This window comes from Callithrix jacchus, chromosome 9, assembly GCF_049354715.1.
Source record: "Callithrix jacchus isolate 240 chromosome 9, calJac240_pri, whole genome shotgun sequence".
Classification (NCBI taxonomy): Eukaryota; Metazoa; Chordata; class Mammalia; order Primates; family Cebidae; genus Callithrix; species Callithrix jacchus.
Window position 1 is genome coordinate 116,192,384 of NC_133510.1, and position 24,074 is coordinate 116,216,457.

A 24,074-nucleotide genomic window follows, 5' to 3' on the forward strand; every position below is an offset into this window, starting at 1 on the left:
TGGCGTGGAACTTCCTCAACTTGCTAAAGAACACTGACAAAAAGCCTGTAGCTAACATCATACTTAAATGTGAGGGACTGGAAGTTCTCCCCTTAAGATCAAGAACAAGGCAAGTATGTCACCACTCCTGTCCAACATACTAGCAGTCCTAGCTAGTGTAATAAGACAAGAAAGGGAATGAAAAGGTATTTAGATTAGGAAGGAAGACATAAAACTGTCTTTGTGGCCGGGCGTGGTGGCTCACGCCTGTAATCCCAGCACTTTGGGAGGCCGAGGTGGGTGGATCACGAGGTCAAGAGATCGAGACTATCCTGGTCAACATGGTGAAACCCCATCTCAACTAAAAATACAAAAAATTAGCTGGGCATGGTGGCGCCTGCCTGTAATTCCAGCTACAGGAGGCTGAGGCAGGAGAATTGCCTGAACCCAGGAGGCGGAGGTTGCGGTGAGCCAAGATCGCACCATTGCACTCCAGCCTGGGTAACAAGAGTGAAACTCCATCTCGAAAAAAAAAACAACAACAACAACAAAAAAAACCAAAAACTGTCTTTGTTACAGATGGTGACATAATTATTTATGTAGAAAAATCTGAAAAAAAATCAACAGCAACATTCCTGGAATTAAGCAATTATAGCCAGGTTGCAGGATATATGTTTAATATACAAAAGACTTATAAACACCAAACCATAGCTTTCTCATTGAAAAGAAAATCAAAAGAGACCTGAAAGGGTCTTTTAGGTACAACTTCTTACCACAGGACTCAGTGTTATTTAGTGTATGTACATGTCTTCCTGAACCATGTATCACTGAACCAATAAACCCAACTAAACAAATTTCCCTTTAGTACCATCTGCCATTGAAAATTCACAGACCATGTATTCCTAGACAATTTAAATACTTCTTCATTGATTTTTAGCTGTAATTGAGAGTTTGTGCCTTCCGAGCTCCATTCTTTGTATTTCCCATAGATTGACAAAGATGATTGCTCTCAGCTTAGATGTGAAAGAGCTAAGAAAGAATGACTTAGCGTGGGATATGTGTGTATGACTGGGGGTAGAGTGGCAAAGATAAGCTTTCACATGAGATGGAGCTCATGGAGGTTGCAGTGAGCCAAGATTGCAACACTGCACTCCAGCCTGGGCAACAGCATGAGACTGTCTCAAAAAAAAAAAAAGAAAAAAGAAAAAAGAAAGAAAAGAAATCACTGTTGAATAAATGAGACAGCAAACCCAGATTTACCAATAGGGCTGTCTCCTCACTGAGAGATGCTGGCATAATAGATAATGTCGTTTCGCAAAACATATATGTCCTGAATTGGAACCAGAAAAGAGCGTCATATTTTAATGATAAAACTGTAGGCTGGCCAGGCATGGTGGCCCACACGTGTAATCCCAGCACTTTGGGAGGCCGAGGCAGGCGTATCACAAGGTCAGGAGTTCAAAACCAGCCTAGCCAATATGATCAAACCCTGTCTCTACTAAAAATACAAAAATTAGCCATGCATGGTGGTGGGCACCTGTAGTCCCAGCTACTGGGGAGGCTGAGGCAGGAGAATTGCTTGAACCCGGGAGGCGGAGGTTGCAGTGAGCAGAGATTGTGTCACTGTACTCCAGCCTGGGAGACAGAGCAAGGGTCCATCTCAAAAAAACAAAAAACAAAAACTGTAGGCCAAAATTTGGCCTATGAATTGTTGTGCATTCCTTTACTCAGGGCTTGGAATTTTTTAAATAAAAGATGTAAATTTAATTAATTTCTTACTTTTTCATAGTTTAGTGGGTTTTTTTCTTTCTATGACAAGTTTTGAACTATCACCCAATCCTCCTCTCTTGTTCTTTTTGAGCACCTGTATTTTATGGTTTATAATTGGTCTGTAAAAGATTCCCAGGCTAGGGCTCCAGCAGTGAATGCTGGAGGTATTGACAAAGGGGATCCTGTTTGTAATGCTGGCTGGGTGGCTGCAGGCTCCAGGATTATCTGGTGCTTTGGAGACAGAGGGCACGGGATAGTGACTCAGGTTGGAGGGAATGTGCTCCTCAGGACAGCTTTCTACGTCCTGGTTATGATGAAATACTTTCCACTGGCCACTGGCCACAAGCTATAATAGCCTTGGGCAAGTCCACTTGATCTTCTGGGCTTTCATTTCCTCATCACTGGAAACAGAAAACACATTTGGAATGCAATTCCTGTGTCTCACCACTTCCTGGCTGTGTGGCTTTGGGTAAGTTGATTAACCTCTCTAAGCTTTGGTGTTCTACCTATAAAATGGGGACATGGCACTGTTGTGGGAATGAAATAAAATCCTTGCTCAAAAGTCTTAAGCTTTGATGACTTGTAGTACTACTTCAAAAATGACATGTTAATATCGACACTGCAGTATTTCTTAAAACAGATGTATTTTTCCACAAAATAATATGGCATATATATTTGTGTCAAAGGCTTTATAAAGAACCAAAACAGAAGCAGCTTTTCCTCCTTTTTACTATTTCTGTTTTTAATTTTGCTGGTTTCTACATTATTCATATTCTCCTGTTAGTGACTGAAGAAGACTGACTTCCCTTAAATCACTCACTACTGTCCAGTCTCCCCTCCTTACCAATCAGTCCATCAGGAATTTTAATTCCTCTTTTGGTTACAATGTTGCTTTAGAAATGTTTATTTCTGCCTATCTCCAACTGTAGACAACATCACTTTGGCAGTTTCAGACAGAAGGGAGAATTTCCTAGTAGTGCATTAAGATTATTCTACAATCAACTTCTCCAACTTGAAAAAAATGTTCAACTACTACACACCCATTAGAATAGCCAAAACCTAGAACGCTGAGATGCTGTTGAGAATGTGAAGCAGAAACTCTGTCATTGCAGGTGGGAATGCAACTTGGTGCAGCCACTTTGGAAGACGGTTGGTTTCTTACCAAATTAAACCTACTCTTACGATTACCATACAAACCAGTCATCACACTCCTTGGTAGTCACCCAGAGTTGAAAACTCATGTCCACACAAAAACCTGCACATGGAGATAGCAGCTTCATTCAGAACTGCCAAAATTGGAAGCAACCAAGACGTCCTTCAGGAACTGAACAGAAAAATAAACAGCGGTGCATCCAGACAATGGAATTCAGCGTTAAAAAGAAATGAGCTGTCAAGCCATGAAAAGACATGGAAGAAACTTAAATGCATATCACTACGTGAAAGAAGCCAATCTGAAGAGGCTACATATGGTATCATTCCAACTATATGACATTCTGCCAAAGGCAAAACTATGGAGATAGTAAAAAGTGTTGTCTAAGGGTGGGGAGAAGGGAGGGATGAATCAATGGAACAGGGAGGATTTTTAGGGCAGTGAAAATATGATGTACCTTACTACAATGATGGATACCATCATTATACATTTGTCCAAATCCACAGAATGTACAACACCAAGCATGAACCCTTATCCCTTATGTAAACTATGGAATTTGATTTGCTGCTGCTGCTGTGTCAATGTAGGTTCATCAACTGTAACAAATGCACCGCTCTGGTGGGGGAGGTTGATGGTGGGGGAGGCTGTGCATGTGGGAATAGGGGGTATATGGGAACTCTCTGTACCTTTCTCTCAATTTTGCAGTGAATCTAAAACTGCTTAAAAAATAAAATCTGGCTAGGCTCGGTGGCTCAGGCCTGCAATCCCAGCACTTTCAGAGGCCAAGGTGGGCGGATCACGAGGTAAGGAGATCGAGACCATCCTGGCCAACATGGTGAAACCCTGTCTCTACTAAAAATACAACAAAAAATTAGCTGGGTGTGGGGGCACATGCCTGTAATCCCAGCTACTCAGGAGGCTGAGGCAGGAGAATGGCTTAAACCAGGGAGTCGGATGTAGTGAGCTGAGATCACGACACTGCACTCCAGCCTGGTGACAGAGTGAGACTCCATCTCAAAAAAAAAGAAAAAAATAATCTTAGGGTTACAACCTTTTACTGGGCAGTGATATCAACTTGCCAACTGGGACTAGTGTTAAAAATAAATGAAACAGGGTTGGCCGTCGTGGCTGACTCCTGTAATCCCAGCACTTTGGGAGGCTGAGGCGGGTGAATCACCTGAGGTCAAGAGTTTGAGAGCAAGCCTGGCCAACATGGTGAAACCCAGTCTCTACTAAAAATACAAAAATTAGCAGCACATGGTGGCGGGCACCTGTAATCCCAGCTACCTGGTAGGCTGAGACAGGAGAATCGCTTGAACCCAAGAGGCAGAGGTTGCAGTGAGCTGAGATTGTACCACTGCACTCCAACCTCGGCAGCAGAGCAAGACTCCATCTCAAAAACAAATCAAATCAAAACAAAACAAAACAAAACACAGCCAATCTCAAAGCCCTCCTGCTCTCAGGCACTAATGTATAATGTTCCTTTTGTCAGAAACCAACCCCTGATTAACAATTTCTCCCTAGATTAACAATTTCTTATTCTTTCGGTCTTAGCTCAATTCCTACCCCTCCTCACACTGGAACAAATAGCCCTTTACAACCTGTGGAAACACTTACCTTTCCTGCATAGTACTAATCACATGGGTAATTTTTTTTTACAGCTCTACTGAGGTATAATTTACGTTACCATAAAATTCACCCCCTGTAAGTGTAAAAGTCAATGACTATTTTTGTAAATGTATCTAAAGTTGCCACAACACTACACCCCAGTTTTAGAACATTTCTCTCACTCCCCCAAACTCCCATGAGCGAATCTGCAAACAATCTGTTTCCACTCACATTTTTTGTTGTAGTTGTTCTGTTTTTGAGATTCAGTCTCACTCTGTCACCCACGCTGGCGTGCAGTGGCGCGATCTAGGCTCACCGTAACCTCTGCTGTGAGGTTCAAGGAATTCTCATACCTCAGTCTCCTGAGTAGCTGGAATCACAGGGGTGTACCACCATGCCTGGCTAATTTTTGTGTTTTTAGGAGAGACAGGATTTGCTAATTTTTGTGTTTTTAGAAGAGACGGGATTTCACCATGTTGCCCAGACTGGTCTCAAATTGCTGGGCTCAAGTGATCCACCTGCCTTGGCCTCCCAAAATACTGGGATTATAGGCATGAGCCACGGACCCTGGCCTCTACTCACATTTAACTTTCCTGGATAGTTCACAGAAATGGGATCATGCAGGACGTAATCGTTGGCATCTAACTTTTTGCTTAGCACAGTGGTTTTCAACCTGGGGCCACTTTGCCCCCAGAAGACTTTTGGCAATAATCAGGAAATGCACTTGCTTATTACAACTGAGAGAGGCTACTACTGGCATCTTGTGGGTAGAGGTTCGTGTTATTGCTAAACATCTTACAATTGGCAGGATAGTCCCCCGCAACAAAGAATTATTGTGCTCAAAATGTCAACAGAGCTAAGGTTGAAAAATCTTGACTTTTGCTTTTTCCAAAGATAGGGTCTTACTCTGTCACCCAGGCTGGAGTGCAGTGGTGCAATCATGGTTCACTGCAGCCTTGACCTCCCTGGGCTCAGGTGATCTGCCCACCTCAGCCTCCTGAATAGTTGAGACTACAGGCACATGCTACCACATCCAGTTAATATTTGTATTTTTTGTAAAGAGGGGGTCTCACTTTGTTGTCAGGCTGATCTCAAACTCCTAGGCTCAAACAATCCTCTTGCCTTGGCCTCCCAAATTGTTGGGATTACAGACGTGAGCCACTGGGCCAAAAACCCTTAACTTAACATGTTTTCAGGTTCATCCAGGTTACAGCAATAATTAGTATTTTGTTCCTGAATGGTATTTTATTGCTGAATAATATTCCATTCTATGGAAATAACACAAGTTGTTTATCCATTCACCTGTTGATGACATTTGGTTTGTTTCCAGTTTGGGGCTACTAAGGGTGATGTTGCTAAGAACATTTATATTTGAGTCTTTCTGGGAACATATGTTTTCACTTGGTGGGGGTACATTCCTACAGAGACCAGCGTGGCCATACAGACCCCCACCCAGGCAGTGCTAAAGGCATTAAGAAGCAGACACCCAGAAAGAACAGCAAAGTGGGACTATCCTGGGACCAACAGCTTTCAGAGCTGAGAACCTCAGGTGCTGACAGCATTCCAGGCTGAGGGCCTCAAGCAGATTCTGACTCACATAGTTATTCTCTCTGAATAGGTGATTATTATTAACAAACAGGTGTTCTGTGTTTTCTCATAGAACAAAAATAAAGTAGGTAGGCACCTGGTGCCTGCTCACCACTGATCACAGACAAACCAGAAAGCATCCTCTACGAGGGAGCCACAGGGGCAGGGTCACCTCTCTCGCGCTTAAAGATTTATTTTAAGTGGTGTATGATATACAAATACTGTCTTGCTACTTTAGAGTGCCCCAAGTAGTTTTCCACTTGGGGGGGGGGCACGGCTAGGTTTTCCTTGCCATCATTCTTCTTAGCAAACAATATATTTATCATACAGTCAGCATTTCTCAACACATTCCTGAGTGGAATTGCTAGGTTATATGTTAGTTTATTTATTTTTGAGACAGGGTCTCACTCTCTTCCAGACTGGAGTGTTAGTGGTGTGATCTTGGCTCACCACAACCTCCACCTCCCAAGTTCAAGTGATTTTCCTGCCTCAGCCCCTTAAGTATCTGGGATTACAGGGGCCTGCCAGCATGCCCAGCTAATTTTCTTATTTTTAGTAGAGACGGGGTGTCACCATGTTGGCCGGAATGGTATCGATCTCCTGACCTCATGATCCGCCCACCTGGACCTCCCAAAGTGCTGGGATTACAGGCGTGAGCCACCACGCCGGGCTGAGATCACATCTTAAGGACCAGAATGGGGAGTTAAATTACAAAGTTAGGACAAAAGGTAAAAGTGGTATAATAAAAATTACTTTATATATTTATTTATTTATGAGACGGAGTCCCGCTCTGTCGCCCAGGCTGGAGTGCGATGGCACGATCTCGGCTCACTGCAACCTTGGTCTCCCGGGTTTAAGCGATTCTCGTGCCTCAGCCTCCCGTGTAACTAGGATTACAGGTGTGCCACCACGCCCAGCTAATTTTTGGATTTTCAGTAGAGATGGGGTTTCACCATATTGGCCAGGCTGGTCTCGAGCTCCTGACCTCAAGGGATCCGCCCGCCTCAGCCTCACAAAGTGCTGGAATTACAGGCGTGAGCCACCGCGCTCCGCCAAAAACAACACAAAACCTGATTTAAACACTGAATTGAGATGCATGCTCACCGAGGAACGTATGGCCGTTGGGTGGAATGGCAGGGGACTTAGAAACTTCCCTCCAACTTGTTTGATTTGAAATAAGTTAACTACGATGTGACTCTGCTGGACTGGTGTCCTCCTCGTTTTAGGGATGGGGGAGTGGGGCCTTGAAGTGGGCTGGAAGAAAGGGCAGAATGGAGGCCGGCTCCCTGCAGGCTGTGGAGTGAGAGGTTTAGACTTAGGCTGGGGCCGAGGAACAGGGTCCTGAAGCTGAGACGGGATCGCAGCGAGGGCCACTGATTCCTCAGGGAGCCAAAGGGCAGCGAGCTGAAGCCCATTCCACATCTCCCCCGATCCGCGACCCTTCCCTACCTGGTTACTCACCTGCACTGAAGGCTCCAGGTTTCCCTAGCCACAGTTATCGCAGCGGTCCCTGCGTTGCTAGGTTACTTGCCAATCTCAGAAGGCGGGACTTGGCGTCTGACTGACCTTTCTTTTCACCACTCAATTCCTTGTTCCGCTCAGTTGTCCCCACCTCCTGAAGCCTGACCAATCAGAAGCACCATCATTTTGACCTTTCACCAATGGAAAGACTGGGGACTCCCTCTGGGTTGCCCTCAAAGAGTAAGGCGGGGCAGATGGGAGGAGAAAGGGGCGTGGATTATTCGTCCCGCCCCTTCTTAAGGAGGCGGGCAGGGAGTACTGCATCGGCAGCGGGCGAGACCTGCGGAAGGACGTGAGATATGACCAATCAGAACTCATCATGGTATCCCAGTTAGCCAGTAGGTCGCTGTCAAGGGGAAAGGGGCGGAGCCAGCGGGGTTGAGAGGACGGTAGGCGGCGGATGGGAGAGCTGGCGCAGCTGCCGTGGTGGCAGTGGCTGAAGTAGGTGCAGCTGCGGCTGCTGCAACAGCTTCGGGCTCGGGGTTTTGGCGGCGGCGCCGGAGGGCTGGGCTGCGCGGTGCGGACCCCGGCGCATGGTTCGGGTTGCTGGGGCGGCGCGTGTAAGAATCCGAGGGATGCGAGGGCTTGGCCCGAGGGAGAGGGCAGGGACCAGGGGTCAGAGGGCTCGGAGTAAGGGGTTGTGGAGCGGCACTCTGGTGTGGGAGGTGGGCTGGAAGGGCCCGGAGGGGCCGCGGGGAAGGCTTCGGCGCTCTTCTCTCCGTCCAGCCCGGGCGGGGGCTTTGCACCCACTTTCTTCGCCCCGAACTTCTTGGGACGACCCTCACGTGGGCGTCCAGCCAGGGTGTGGGAGCACGTGGAGCTGGAGCCGGCGCTCCTGCCTCCTCCTTCCTCCCTCCCTCGCCCTTCTCCCTGGCGCCCTCAGGTGACCCCGCAGGAGTCTAGTGCCCGGGTCAGCTGCCCCAGCGGACAGCGGGATGGCAGCTGGCCCTCTCTTCCCCTGGGCCCTTTCCCCAGGGTTGGCCATTTGGGTTCTCTCTAGAGCCGGAAGCAAAGCCCGCGAAGGGAACACTGGACCGGGACTCAGGAGTCCCGGGTTCTAGCCCTGCTTCTGCACTGTGTGACCTTGGGCAAGTCTCTTCCCCTCTCTGGGCCTCATTTTAGTCTCCCTGGAAAAATGATGTGTTTGAATTCAAAAATCGGGGGACTGGTTCTAGTCGTAGGTGTATATAGAGTAATGGTTAAGCAGGGAGAGTTCCTGAATTCGGACTGCCTGTATTGAAACTTAAAAGAGGCAAGTTAATCACTCCAAGCTTCAATTTCCTCATTTGTAAAGTGGGAATACAGGCTGAGATAGGATTTTTCAACAGCAGCTCAGTTGACATTTTGAGCCACGTAATTCTTTGTTTCTGGAGGTCTCACCTGTGCATTGTAGCACATTCAGTGGCATCCCCAGACTTCACCCACCAGCAATTCCCCCACTCCCAAGCTGTGACAGTCAAAGATGTCTTCAGACACTGCTGATGTCCCTGTGAGGGCAAAAATCACCCCAGTTGAAGCCAATGAACAAAGACAATACAGGCAGACAAGCAGTCATATATTAAACAGTTAAACAACCATGTCCAACCCTCTGAATTGGAGGACTTCTTTGCTTATCTGTGTGGCAGATATGAAAATTATGCACGAACCCCACCCCCCACGCCTCTTTTTCTTGTTTGTTTGTTTAGCTCATTGTTAGTGTATTTTATGTGTGGCCCAAGACAGTTCTTCCAGTGTGGCCCAGGGTAGCTAAAAGGTTGGACAGCAGTGAGTTAAAACATAGAAACCGCTAGCCATTATGATAATGGTAACATTAAGAAACCTCTTCTCTGTGAGTTAATAAATTCTCCTGCCTTCAAAGTAAATATGGGAGAGAATTGTCAAAGCTGAGTAATGGATACAGGGAAGTTTAAGTATTGAGTATGTTTGAAAATATCTGTGGTAAAAAGTTAAACCAAAAAGATACAACTGTAATTCTTATGACTGCCAAATAGTAGCGTTTCATCTGTGATTTCCCCTTCTGCCTCTCTACTGCTGAGACTTTTAAAAGCAAAATAAATCCCCAGATCTGGAGGAAACTTAAAAAAAAAAAAAAACTCACAGGAAGTGTGCTGGGCACAGAGCTGCGGAGCTTAGCAGCAAGTAGAACGGTGTTTACTTTTGCTGCCTTGTTTTAAAAAGATGTACCGCTCTCTGTGGATGCACAAGGCTTTGGTCGGAGTTGTTCCAATGATTCGCGGAAGTCAGTTGCCCAGTTGCAATTGACTAGGTCAGTTAGGAGGCAAAGTAGGTTGAGCCCAGAGCCCACAGCTTGAGGAAGGAACCTGCTACTGTTTGCAAGTTCAAAGGTCTGTGGTCAGATCTGCTGAGTCTTTTTTTTGTTTGGTCCTCAGCGGAAATGGGAATGTGCATAAATAGGAGCTGTAACAGGCTAGCTCAGAGTGTTTTACTTATTTATTTTTAAATTTTTAATTTATTTATTTTTTGAGACGGAGTCTTGCTCTGTTGCCCAGGTTGGAGTGCAGTGGAACGATCGTCTCACTGCAACCTCCGCTTCCTGGGTTCAAGTAATTCTCCTGCCTCAGCCTCCCTAGTAGCTGGGATTACTGGCAGGTGCCACCACACCTGGCTAATTTCTATATTTTTAGTAGAGACCAGGTTTCAGTATGTTGGCCAGGCTGGCCTCAAACTCCTGACTTCAAGTGATCCACCCACCTCAGCCTCTCAGAGTGCTGGGATTACAGGCGTGAGCCACCGTGCCTGGCTGCTCTGAATGTTTTATTTTTTTATTTTTATTTTTTGAGATGGAGTCTTGCACTGTCACCCAGACTGGAGTGCAGTGGCGCAATCTTGACTCACTGCACTCTCTGCCTCCTGAGTTCAGGCTGTTCTCCTGCCTCAGCCTCCCAAGTAGCTGGTACAGGCATGTGCTACCATGCCTGGCTAATTTTTGTATTTTTAGTAGAGATGGGGTTTCACCATGTTGGCCAGGCTGGTCTTGAACTCCTAACCTCAAGTGATCCATCCACCTCCATCTCCCAAAGTGCTGGGATTACAGGCGTGAGTCACTGTGCCTGGCTGTTCTGAGTGTTTTAAATTTGGAGTTAAGGATGAGCACTTTTACTGTATTAAAACACACTCATCATTTGAATACACTTGTCGTGCCCTTCCTCAGACAATCTAAGAGAACAACTCCTATGTAAGAATAATACAAATGATACAAAAATGATACATTTTGGAAGTATGTTTCTAATTGTTCCTGAGAGGCTGTTTGGTAAAGCTAAAGTGAAAGATGTATTATTTTAAATCTGTATTTTCAGGCAAGTATATATTGGTGATTGACGCTAGGAGTTACCTAAATACACAGTCCAGACTTCGAGGAATTCTAGTGTAATGGCTAAGAATACAGGTTTGGAGTCAGACCGTATAGTTGAAAGCTTGGCTCTTTTTAGCTGTGTGGGTCCTTGGGCAGGATGCTTAACCTCTCTTTGCCTGAAGCATCTGCCACCCCCATTCTGTAACAGGGAGATAATAAGCCCACCTATCTCATGAGGTTATTATGAATTTTCAGTTAACTTTAACTTACGGAGTGCTAGTAGGGTCCCTCATTCATAGTAAGCACTCACTGAGTATTCACTGTTACTTTAATTGTTGTATTTTTTTGTCATTTTATTTTATTATTTATTTATTTGAGATGAAGTCTGGCCCTGTCGCCCAGGCTGCAGTACAGTGGTGTGATCTCGGCTCACGGCAAACTTTGCCTCCCAGGTTCAAGTTCAAGCGATTCTCCTGCCTCAACCTCCTGTGTAGCTGGAATTAGAGGTGCCTACCACCACACTCAGCTAATTTTTATATTTTTAGTAGAGACAGGGTTTCACCATGTTGGCCAGGCTGGTCTCAAACTCCTACCTCAGGTGAACCGCCTGTCTCAGCCTTCCAAAGTGCTGGGATTACAGGCGTGAGCCACCGCACCCGGCCTTTTATTTTATTTTTTTAGAGACAGGGTTTCACTCTGTTGCCCAGGCTGGACTGCAGTGGTGTGATCATAGCTCACTTTAACCTCCGGCTCCTGGGCTCAAGTGTTTCCCCCACCTCAGCCTCCTAAGTAGCTAGGCCTGCAGGTGCATGCTATCATGCCCAGCTAATTTAAAAATTTTTATTTTGTAGAGATGGAGTCTTGCTACACTGCCCAGGCTGGTCTTGAACTGCTAAGCTCAAGCAATTCTCCCACCTTGACCTCCCAAAGTGCTGGGATTACAGGTGGGAGCCACTATGCCCAGCCTATTTTTTTCTTTAAAGTTGTTACAAAACTTACAAATAAAGAGAAGTGGAGGTAGAACATATGAGCCCTAATCTCACTCTCCAGACAGAATTATCCTTGACTTTTCTGTATTTGTTCTTACAGCATTCCCCTCCTCCATATTTTAATGCTATTATACTGTAATAATTCTTTTATTTTATTTTTTCTATAATTCTTTTTATTTATTTTTTTTTGAGTTGGAGTCTCACCCTGTCACCCAGTGTGGAGTGCAGTGGCTCCATCTTGGCTCACTGCAATCTCCACCTTCCAGTTCCAAGTGAGTGTCCTGCCTCAGCCTCCTGAGTGGCTGGGATTATCGGCGTGTGCCACCACGTCCGGCTAATTTTTGTATTTTTAGTAGAAACAGGATTTCACCATAATGGCCGGGCTGGTCTCAAACTCCTAATCTCGTGATCCGCCTGCCTCCCTAAGTGCTGGGATTACAGGTGTGAGCCAATGTGCCCAGCATAATTCTTTTATTTTTTCAGAGATGGTGTCTCACTCTGTTGCCCAGGCCAGAGTGCAGTGGTACAATCATAGCTCACTGTAGCCTTGAACTCCTGGGCTCAAGTGAGCCTTCCGAGTAGCTGAGACTACAGGTGCATGGCACCTGCCCAGCTAATTTTATTTATTTTTGTATTTTAAATATGCATTTTTTTTTCTGTGCGTATGCTTACGCAACTGGCTATTTAAAAAAATTTTGTTATAGAGATAGGTTCTTGCTATTCAGCTGGTCTCAAATTCCTGGCCTTAATCGATCTTCCCACCTCAGCCTTCCAAAATCCTGGGTTTACAGATATGAGGTACCCCAGTGGCCAGTTTTTTAAAATCGAGATATAATTTACCATTTTATTATTTATTTATTTGGAGACAGGGTCTCACTCTGTTACCCAGGCTGGAGTGCAGTGGTACGATCTCAGCTCACTGCAACCTCTACCTCCCGGGTTCAAGCTAGTTGTGTGCCTCCATTTCCCGAGTAGCTGGGATTACAGGTGCCCACCAACAAGCACAGGTATGTATTTTTAGTAGAGATGGGGTTTCGCTATGTTGGCCAGGCTGGTCTTGAACTCCTGGCTCAAGTGATCCACCTACCTCGGCCTCCCAAAGTGCTGGGATTGCAGGTGTGAGCCACCACACCTGGCTCTAATTCACCATTTCAAAGAGTATAAGTTAGTGGTTTTTATTCACAAGGTTGTGCAACCATTCACTACTAATTTCAGAATATATTAATCAGTCATGGCTGTTTTAATAATTATCTTTTTTTTTTAATTCTCAAACCCTAGAAGATGCCTCTCATGGAGGAGTTTCTGAGCAGCACCTCTGGTCCAGTGGCTTTGAAAGGGAGCTCAAACCAGAGAGTGTTTCAAGCCCTGGACATCACATCCTGAGGGCCACAGGAGAAGAGAACATGGCTGTGAGTTTGGATGACGACGTGCCCCTCATCCTGACCTTGGACGAGGGTGGCAGTGCCCCACTGGCTCCCTCCAACGGCCTGGGCCAAGAAGAGCTACCTAGGAAAAGTAAGATGGTGGGGAGCGCTGGAGGGACCCCAGTGATTCTGTTTCAGAGGCTGAGAGGTGATAAGTGTTTTGTGGTCTGATAGTAGGGGCGTGTAACTTGCTGCCTGGCTACATGTTTGAGCCCCAAATTCTGATACAGAAACTACTCCTGAGAGACTGTGGGTTTCTCCTTCCACACCCCCAGCTTGGCAGTGTTTCCAGGGGACTAGCTGCTGCTCTTCAAGCCCTCATTCCCTTTGCCACCTGCCTGCCTTGCACCTGAGGTAACTTGGCCTGCCTGCAGATGCTTGGCAGGGACCTCAGGCCAACCTGCTCTGGCTGCCTTCCCTGCCCCACTCCTTCTTAAGAAAAGAAACAGATTTCAATACCAGCCTCCGTCTGTCCCCATCTGAAACCACTGGCAGGAAACTGGCACTGCCTGCATCTCTTTGCTCCATCTCAGTCCCTCCTTGCCCAGGACAGCGGGGAAGAGGGCGAGTGTTTTGTCGTGATCCATTGATTTGAGGGTTTGGGGTTTTGCTTTGACTTCCTATGAACCAGAGCCTAGCACAAAGTGAACCCAAGTGCAGCAAGGAGCTTTAAATTTTTTAAATTTTAAGTGTGTTTCTGGCAGAATGAGAGGTCTTAAAAACCTTTCTGGTTCTCATCCCGAAGCCATTTGTCTCAGTTGCTCATGCCTTGGGCTCAGGAGAGGCTTAAAATAACTCGCCTTTTCTGGAGGGTCCTAAGACATCGGGAAGCAGTGCTTTAGGGTCTGCTTAGCAAATGCATGTTCCACATCTTCCAGTGCTCTACAGCCAGGGCAGAGGGGGAGTGTTCTTCTCCCATTCACAAGTGAAGATGTTTGGGGCTAGGGAGAGAAGAGCCAGGCTCTCCCATCTCCTTTGTCCAGGGAGAATGCAGTTGAGTTGCAGGGAGCTCAGCGGCCTCCCCTGGGAATTGATGAAGGAGAGCAGTGTTTCCAGGGATGTGAGTGTGGCGGGGAGCCCTTGCTTCCTAGAAACAGGCCTCTCTTTGCTTCTCCATGTTCACCCTCATCTGGGTGGCAGAGCTGGGTTGCTCAGGACGATTTGAACGTAAACCAGATTTTTCCCCAAGCACCACTCAGGGATGAAAAAGCAGTGGCTCTGATTTCAGACTATCTGTTTTCTTTCTGAAATACCTTTGCAAGGATAGGCAGTATTATCCCTATTTTACAGAGGAGGAAACTATGGGTCAGAGAGGGCAAGTAACTTGCCTGAAGTCACTCAGCCAGGAAATGGTTGAGCAGAGATTTGAACCCAGCATCATCTGACTCCAGAATTCCTTTTCCTTCTCCTCTTCCTTCTTTTCCTTCAGCTGCTCCTCCCTCTGCTTTTTTCTTCACTATCCTCAATAAACGTAAGCACAGGCCAGGCATGGTGGCGCCCATCTTTAATACTAGCCCTTTGGGATGCCAAGGCAGGAAGACCACTTGAGCCTAGTGATTTTGAGTTCAAGACCAACCTGGGCAACATAGTGAGACCTCAGTTGTACAGAACAATTAAAAACTTACCCAGGTATGGTGGTGCGTGCCTATAGCCCCAGCTACTCAGGAGGCTGAGGTAGGAGGATTGCTTGAACCCAGGAATTCAAGGTTGCTGTGGGCTGTGATTGCACCACTGCACTCCAGCCTGGGCAACAGAGCAAGACCCTGTCTCAAAAAAAAAAAAAAAAAAAAAATGAGTACAGCAGGCCTTTAGCATTTATATTATCTCCTTATATAACCTCAATATAGAGTTGTTGTTGTTATTATCTGTATTTTATAGAGGAAGAAACAAGCTCAGAGAGGTTAAGGAACTTGCCCAAGTTCACACATCTAGTAAGCAGTAAAGCCTGTCTGATCTTTCCTCCTGCACCACAGAGGAAGGTGCTTTGGGGAAGGGGTAAAAGTGAATGTGACTCAGCTTTAGAGAAGAATGCTGCCTAGTGAGGGTGTGGCTTGTGTCTGGAAATAGCCAGCTCAGGATTCTAAATGGGAATCCTAGCTGTCATCACAAGTGTCACTTTTAAGTCTCTCCAATGTGCCCAAACTGATGGTTGGGTGTCCAGCCTTCCTGTGGGATGAAAGGGGCAAGAGAGCAGCCCAGTCCTGTGTCAAGCTCAGGCTTTGAGTTGCTGATGGAGCTTGATGAATAGGAAATAGGCCAGAGACACAATAAGACTCCCCTTGGCTAGGCCACTAGTGATGCTGCTTTTATCTTGGCAAAGTCAGTGGCTTATTTTGGTTTGTTTCTTAAGAAATTTATCACTAACTGCTGGGGTCCGGGGACATTGTGTTTCCTGCACAGCACATTAGTATCTCAGTTTCCTCTCTCAGCTTCTTACTGGCTCTTTTTTAAAACCTCAATGAACTGGTGGGTGTAATTCTCCAAACCTGGCTGGGAATAAGGGTAGGACCTGTGCAAGTTAACAAGAGATTTCAGAGGAGGCCCGCTCTTCCTTAGCGTAGGCCTTTGATATTTTGTGCTTGGGTTTTGGCCTTGACCTTCTACCCCGACATTCTCCCTGTCCCTGCTGTCTGAGGAGCAGTCCTTCCTTCTGTCCTTTTTTTTGAGATGGAATCTTGCTCTGCTACCCAGGCTGGAGTGCGGTGGCACAATCCCGGCTCACTGCAACCTCCATCTCCTGGGTTCAAGTGATTCTCCTGCCTCAGCCTCCCAAGTAGCTGAGATTACAGGCATGAACCACCACACCAGGCTAATTTTTTTGTATTTTTAGTGGAGATGGGGTTTCACCATGTTGGCCAGGCTGGTCTCGAACTCCTGGCCTCGAGTAATCCACCTGCTTCAGCCTCCCAAAGTGCTGGGATTACAGATGTGAGCCACCATACCCAGCTAATTTTTTTTGTATTTTTAGTGGAGATGGGCAATTTCACCACATTGGCCAGGCTGCTCTTGAACTCCTGGTCTCAAGTGATCCACCTGCCTTGGCCTCCCAAAGTGCTGGGATTACAGGTGTGAGCCACTGTGCCCAGCCCTGAGCAGTCCATCTAAAACACAAGCCCAACCTGGTGGTTTCTCTGTTTTAAAGCTTCTCTTTACTCTCCCATCCAGCGGGGCTGGGGAGGGCAAGCTCTTCAGCTGGCAGAGGAAGCCTTGCCTGTTCTAGCACCTTCTTGCTTGACCGGTCGCATTTCCTGCCTCAGTCCACAGCATCATACCGCATTTAGTTCGGTGAATCCCCTATGCATTCTCAAACCCCTCCGCCTTGCTGGCAAGTCGGTCTGGAATGCCTTTCTCAGCCTCTTGTTTGCTTGTGGCCTCCAGTTCTGTCTTGAAAATCCTCCTGATAACACCATCTCTTTGAAGCCTTCACTGAACTTCCCCTTCCTGACAGCTAATTACTCACTACCCTTTTCTGCTTCGGTATCTTGATTAGGCTTCCATTATTACAAGTAGATTATGGTGGGGTAATTATATGTTTAACCATCTGATCACCTACTAGGCCCTGAGAGCCATTTATCTTTTTTTTTTTTTTTTGAGATTGAGTCTAACTCTGTTGCCTAGGCTGGAGTGCAGTGGCACCATCTCAGCTCACTGCACTCTCCGCCTCCCAGGTTCAAGTGATCCTCCCACCTCAGCAGCTGGGACTACAGCCATGTGCCACCATGCCTGGCTAATTTTTGTATTTCTAGTAGAGACGGGGTTTCACCGTGTTGGCCAGGCTGGTCTCAAACTCCTGACCTCGAGTGATCTGCCCACCTCGGCCTCCCAAATTGCTGGGATTACAAGTGTGAGCCACCATCCCTGACCCAGGATCCATTCATCTTTGTATCACATAGCTTAATGCCCACAATATGCAGGTACTCAACAAACCATGGTCAGAATCAACCTACATGGATTTCTGGGGCCTTGCAGCTCATGGGAGTGGCCGTGTGAGGGCCCCAGTCAGAGGTGGGCAGCCTCCCTTTTGTCTTTTTTCCCCACCATAGGTTTGAGTCCCATTGATCTCAGCACAGCTGAGTGTCCTAGTAGCTGCCATCATTGACCTTTGGCTGCTGTAAACTTTTGAGGCACTAAGGAGTTGGCAGAATGCAGATGGAGGCCCTCCGTGGAGTTGGCAGCGACATGAGCGTGGGCCACTGGGAACGAAGCAAGCTTTCTAAGGTTGAGTCGCCATCAAGCCTGGCTTTTGTTTTGGCCCAGCGGCCACTGAGGCCTTCTCGGCACTGTACCTCCACGCTCCATGTCTGTTTGGGCACCCCTAGCAAAACACCATGGACTGACGGCTTAACCAACAGAAATCTGATTTCTCAGGTCTGGAGGCTGGAAGTCTAAGACCAAGGTGTCAGCAAGTTTGGTTTCTTGCAAGACCTCTTTCCTTGGCTTGCAAATTGTCCTCTTCTGATAAGGACACCAGACCTATTGGATTAGGACTCACCCATATGACCTTATTTTACCTTAATCACCTTTAAAGGCCCTTTCTCCAAACACAGTCACATTCTGAGCTACTCGGAGTTAGGACTTCAGCCTATGAATTTGAGGAGGACACAGTTCAGGCCATCACACTCCTGCCCTTCCTCAGAGGCAGGGGCTGAGGAATCTGGCTGTGCTGCCTCTGACCTTTAACCCTGCAGGAAACTGGAGGGTTTGGGTTTTTCTCCTTACTTGGGCAAGAGTGGATTTAATCCAAGACTCAGACATCTTTGGGCTCTAAGAGCGGCTGCTGCGGTGCTAATGAATGAGTCACAGGCAGCACGGTGTCAGGTCGATAAAGGAGGCAGGTATGAGCAGAGGTATTTAAAGCCTGGAAACCAGGAATAACCTTGAAAACAGTCAGCAGGGCCACTGCTAGACAGAGTGTGGACAGACAGCCCACAGTCCACACCACATGGCAGGCGGTGGTCTCACCCACCGCGTTCAGGGAATCAGGACGTCTGGGGTGGGTAGACATACTGGGTAGTCCAAGGTATTTCCCAGGGTAGCTCTGGTTACACTCAGCTCTGCCTTCTCCCTGCCTTTAAAGCCAGCCACTGCCTAAGATGGACTAGACCATGTGCCTTTTCTGAGTGAGGGAAGGATTGGACTCGGGGGCTGGCTGAGGTCTGAATTGGATGTTCGGTCTCTGCTTTGGTGTGGGTTGCTTACGGTTTTCAGGTGACAGGCCCTGTAGCTCTAAAGCCCAAGGTTACAGCGCAGAGAGCTGCTCTTTCCCTCCACGCCAAGGCCTGACATGCCATCGGGAGTTCCTAGGACCAGTGCAGCCTCAGCAGTGTGGAGGATCCCTGCCCCCTGGCAGGGGCCCCCACGTGGCACCCTGGTCCCCTTTTCAGGGTCTTCATGCAGCCAGAGCCACTTGGCACCAGGCTCAGTCAAGATGGGCCAGAGCTGTTGGCTTCAGGGCTGCCGTAGCCAGGAGCTGGGAGAGAGTCTCGCCAGCTGGCACCAGAGGATAATCCACCCCGAGGTGTGCGCTCCATCACTGTTATCCGTGCCGTGGCTTTGCTTCTGACCAGGTGGCCCAAGCATACTTGCCAAAGAGTGAAGAAGCCCAAGGGGCCTGTACCGCTTTTGTCACTTGTGATGCCATGGGGGGTGGTGTGATTGAGCTGAGTATAGCTCTTAGCTGCTCCAAGCCTCAGCCTGCTCATCTGTAGAATGGCCATGATGGCATCCATCAGTTGAGTAGTTGTGGGGGATTGAGTGAGATCACGTGTGTGAGCACATGGTCCGTGCTCAGCCGGTCATAGGCGTTATTATCATGGCAGAGACTGGGCTTCCTTGGAATATCCTCCATGAGCAGAGGTTCTGAACCCAGGGCAGGATCCAGATCCTTCTTGCCTCATTCCTGGCACAGCGGGTTGCCCTGGCTAGCCAGGATGCCTCTGCATAGCAGCTGGAGACTAAGAAGCAGCAATTAGATTTTCACAGGCTCCCACCGAACTTGGGCATTTGGCTCTGCTGGAGTCATTCCCCTGGCTATTTCAGGGCCTCGCCAAGGCAGAGTGCTGGGTGTCACCAGACCGGCAGTGGCGCCAATTAAAATGAGTAAGCATCCAGCATGCTGGGTGGGAGCCTTGCAGCCGAGCCTTGGCGCTTTTACTTCCTCAGCCCTTGGTGTCTTCATGGGGGAGATCCTGTCTGTTGCCTCAAGCCCCCTGCCATGAGATGTCATATCCTCCTGTCCCCCTTTGTGCCCTGCATACAATGCGCTGCCACTCTGAATGACAGTTGTGGCAGCTGGGTGAGGGCTAGAGCACTTGCTGTGCTCCTCTTCCCCACTTGCCTTGGGGAGGGCTGAGTTCACATGTGCTCTGAGAGTACTTCATGAGCCAGAACTGTGAACTTCTCAGCACCCTTGTCTGGGAGGGAGAATGGGAGAGCTTGGATGGCTCACAGCAGTATGCCGCTGGGGGCATCTTGTTGCGGTGTCCTCTGCGGGGAGTTTTCAGATGACAGCAAGGTAACCCAGGAACAAACCTGGAGTGACATTGGAGTGACATTAATCTTGAGACAGCCCTCATGCCACCTTCCTGCTCTAGGAGCCCCAAGCAGCCCTCCCTTCTTGCCCTTTGCTGGAGTGAAGTCTCTGGTTCAGGCATCCTCGGACTCTCACCCTTCTCCCTGCAGTCAGGTCAGCCTGGGTGGGGTATGTGCAGTCATCATCAAGGCCTGTGGGTGTGGAGCCCCCACCGTGTGTCAGCCTGTGTCCAGAGCGCTTTGCTGCTGCTATTGTTTCCTGCTTCTTCCTAGCAGATTTGGGAGGCCATTGCTTTCAGTATCACCTTACAGAAAAGGAAACGGAGGCTCCCGGAGGATGAAACTCATCCAAGGTCATGAAGCCACTTTGACTTCCTTTGAACCCATGTCTACTGACTCCAGAACTAGTCTCTTACCTAATGTGCCCGCCACCATGAAGCAGAGCTCTGGGGAAGAGGTAGCATTTTAGGCTGAATTTCTTTCTTTCCCAAAAGGAAGTTGGTTTCTATCTTTATCCTTTTTTTAAATTAAACTTTTATTTCCTCTAAGGCAATTATTCTAAATGGAGTTCCATACCTGGAGCTCCCTTTCATGTTGTCAAAATAGCACAACTGATGGCATTTCATTGTGAAGCTGTGTTGGATCATCCCAGAGAAGCTCCGAGACAGGGCAAGTGAAAACCAGAGCACGAAGGACAGCCACGCTCTCACCATCTGCAGAAAGTGGGCTTTTTCCCCAGTGCACGCCTTTCCCCAGTTCTTCCTCTGCAAAAGAGGCATTTGGCTACTTTTTCCATCATGGTGGTTAAAACGAGAAAATGTGAGCGGAAAATGGGAATTCTCAGGTGTCACAATTTGGGCATGGGAAAGGAAGGATGAGGAGGAGCAACTTGGAGCATGGGTCATGACGGTAGACGCCCAAGGCCAGGTGGGCTTGCTGAAGGCAGTGACCTCCATGAGATGGCTGACTCCCAGTGGCAGGTGACCCCATATGAGGACTCACCTGGTGAAAGTCCCTGGACTGAGCTGGATAACCAAACTGGGGCATTGGTGTGTATGTTGCCATTTGTACTGGGTACCCCTTATGCCTTGTTTGCTTTTGTTCGAAATGTTTATCTCCTTGTAAAAACTGCAGTTATTTCCCTACCCCAGTCATGAGGCTCTGGCTCAGAGGAGGTATGAGATTGTAGCATGAGATGTGAGAGCCGAGCCGCCCTGGGGCCTGCTGGGGACAGTGTGTGCTCTCTAAAGGGACAACTGGTACTTACTCTGGCTAATCACTGTCATGTAGGATCAGAGGCAGATTGCTAGCACATTTGCCAGTTTTTCAAAATAAATTATAACAAATATATATATGTATGTATGTATATTTATTTTTGAGATGAAATCTTGCTCTGTCATCCCGGCTAGAATACAGTGGCACACTCTCGGCTCACTGTAAACTCCGCCTTCTGGGTTCAAGCGATTCTCCTGCCTCAGCCTCCCTAGTAGCTGGGACTACAGGCGTGTGCCACCATGCCCAGCTAGTTTTTGTAGTTTTAGTAGAGACAGGGTTTCACCATGTTGGTCTGGAGGGTCTTGGTCTCTTGACCTTGTGATCCACCCACCTCATCCTCCCAAAGTGCTGGGATTACAGGTGAGAGTCACGGCGCCCAGCCCTAGAACCTATATTTTTAATTAAAAGTCTTTTGATTCTTAAATAGTGACAGCCAATTCATACACGTCTTCAGTGTAGCCACCTGAGTGAAATCTGGTCAGTAGGCTGCCCTGTTCTATCTGACATAGAACTTACCAGTTCACCCTTTGTTTTCTGTTCAGAACAGACTACTTCAAATTAAGGAAACGTGTATAAAACCAACCAACAAACCCTCCCTGACACTGAGGTTATGTTTCGCTTCCAGTGGGAATCAGAACAGATCAGGCAACCTCCTCTTTGCCACTACATTCTTTGCCCAAAGAAAGACCAGATTTCATTCAGCTTTGGAATCAAAGCTGGGGCTGCAGGGTAGAGGTGTCGAGCCAGACCAGGCAAGGAGAGAGCTGAAGCCAGAGCAGGTGGGCACAGCTCCCAGGAAATCCTACATCATTCTTTCCTGGTGATTCTTTCCTTCTTTGTTACGGTTCACATGAGGCTATGGAGTGTGCGTTCTCTATTCTTCCTTCTTATCTTCATCTTACGCAACCTTAGACCACCATCTTTTTTTTTTTTTAAGTGATTTGATTCAGGCTGTGACCTTTTGTTGTTGTTAGCTTGGACTTTGAGATGTGTAATAAAGATTCAAGTGAGCTTTAGAAGTTTTTTAAAAAAGTAGTGGTTCAACAAAAGAAAAAATTAGTGGTTTAATAGCTAGTCTTTTTTCTTTAAATCGTCACTTTCTTGTCAACTGAAAAACTAGGTAGAGTTTTTTTAATGGTCGCACATTTAGGACTTAGAACAGCTGCCCTGGAAGTTAGAAGTGCGTCACATGTGGTTCCAACTTGGTCTGGTGGGCAGTGAGACGAGCACAGCACACGCTTCTTTTGTGGTGTATAAATCTAGAAGGACTTAGGGGAAGTGGGCATGGCTTTCCAAGAAGGTGGAGGATGGGGGCAGGAGGAGATGGCATGCGTCTGCTTGGTGAGGAGTTGGGGTGGCATCCAGATTGGCTTTAGAGAGCAGGGTTAAGCTTGAGCGTGCTGAGTGTCTAAGGAGAGGAACAGCAAGTAAAAGACTCTCCCAGAAGAAAGGAGCAGTGGAGGAAAGGTGTATATGTGCTGGAGTGGGTGGTGCATGAGTCAGAGGGTTGGGGAGAAAGGTTGGATCCAAATCTTGAGGGTCTCCTTGCCTTCACCCCTAGAGGCATGCTGAAGAGGAGTTGGGCCTTCATCCTGGGGTGACAGAAAAGACCCCGGGCACTTTAAGCAGGGAAGTGACCGTCGTTTCTTAGGAGAGCGTCTGAAAATTCACTCATGCTGCTCTGCCAAGAGCGGTTGGCAATGATGGCAAGACCAGGCAGTGTGGGGGCGGCCCAGGGACACGGGGGCACCTGTTTTGTTTTGCCTGAACAGTGTTTTAAAAGGCAGCATAATCAAGCAGGTGGTATGCACATGCAGCTTGGCACCTGCGTTTGCCACCCCCCAGCATCCCATGTTTGTTACCTGCCTGGTGCCTGTAGGCATTTGAGTCTGTAACCCCTGGATGAATTCTGATGGCACAGCCCTGTAGCTGGAGACGATGCAGTTCAGCCAGGGGAGTAGCAGAAGATCAACTGCAGACAGGTGTGACTTAGGGAGAGGTGGGAGTTTGGGGTGCTGGGACGAGGGATCAAAGATCCCAGGGAGGGGAAACAGCATGGTTGAAGTGAGGAGGGGGCTGCAGTGAGTTGAGATTGCCACTGCACTCCAGCCTGCCTGGGTGACAGAGTGAGACCCTATCTCAAAAAAAAAAAAAAAAAAAAAAAAGAGGCAGGAACTCCTCTGAGACTCACACCATGGACGGGACTAGAGACTAGTGTGCTGGGGGCAGATTGGATTTGGGTTGTGGTTAAGAGCATGCACCCTGGGGTCAGACCTGCTGAGTTTGAATCCAGCCCTGCCTTCTTTTGGGACTTTGGCCAGGTGACGTAACCCCTCTAAACTTTCCATAAAATGACACTAACATTAGTATTACTTTTCAGGATTGTTCTGAGGTTCATACAAGATAGCATGCCTCGCGCAGCTAGCACAGTGCCTGGCGTACACCAGAATGAGCACTGGGTGGATGTCAGCCATTATGCTTAGGGTCAGGGGTCAGAGCAGGTGTATCCGTTTTATGGAGCTCCTAAAACACTGATGGTAGGAGTTTGGACCTGGTTGAATTGGGCATGGGAGCTGCTAAATATGTTTGGGTCAGAAAGTACGTGATGACAGATCATCTTCCTGCTGATGTCTTGCCAGCTCGGGATGCTGTCTCTAGCCACCGTGATAACCCCTGAGCTTAGAAACCCTGGGGTGGGTCAGCCCTGAATAGGAGTTACTTTCTTCCCTGGAGATTGGGAGGTGGATTGAAAGGAAACTTCCAGGCTGTTCTGCAGTAGTAGGAGCCAGATTTGGCATTTTTCTCTCTGTGTCCGTCTTTCTGACCAGTCACTGAACTTCCCTGGGTCCTAGAAGCTCAGCTCAGTTCTTACTTTTTTTTTTGAGTTAGAGTCTTGCTCTGTTGCCCAGCTAGAGTACAGTGGCACT

At 47.7% G+C, this 24,074-nt stretch overlaps 2 protein-coding genes across 18 annotated transcripts in view; one reads left to right on the forward strand and one right to left on the reverse strand.

Moving 5' to 3' along the window:
• DRC10 (dynein regulatory complex subunit 10) overlaps window positions 1-7,596 on the reverse strand; it is a 30,140-nt gene extending 22,544 nt beyond the window's left edge. For 3 of the 5 annotated variants that reach the window (XM_035257720.3, XM_009004714.5, XM_002753078.7), the window contains exon 1: window positions 7,556-7,596. The gene's annotated coding sequence lies outside the window, so the exon portion shown is untranslated. Of the gene's footprint in view, window positions 1-4,738; window positions 4,878-7,198; window positions 7,223-7,555 lie in introns of those variants that run through there. The other 2 variants (XM_078337389.1, XM_078337390.1) reach the window with 2 other exon arrangements.
• A 425-nt stretch (window positions 7,597-8,021) lies between these two features.
• Window positions 8,022-24,074, forward strand: part of TPCN1 (two pore segment channel 1) — a 75,315-nt gene continuing 59,262 nt past the window's right edge. For 5 of the 13 annotated variants that reach the window (XR_013522137.1, XR_013522139.1, XM_002753081.5 and 2 more), the window contains exons 1-2: window positions 8,022-8,175; window positions 13,196-13,432. Coding sequence is in view for 10 of the 13 variants with exons in the window: in XM_002753081.5 (XP_002753127.1) it covers window positions 13,321-13,432 (112 nt within the window). In the remaining 3 variants the exon portion in view is untranslated. The remainder of the gene's footprint in view (window positions 8,176-13,195; window positions 13,433-24,074) is intronic. The other 8 variants (XR_013522138.1, XM_009004718.5, XM_078337381.1 and 5 more) reach the window with 4 other exon arrangements.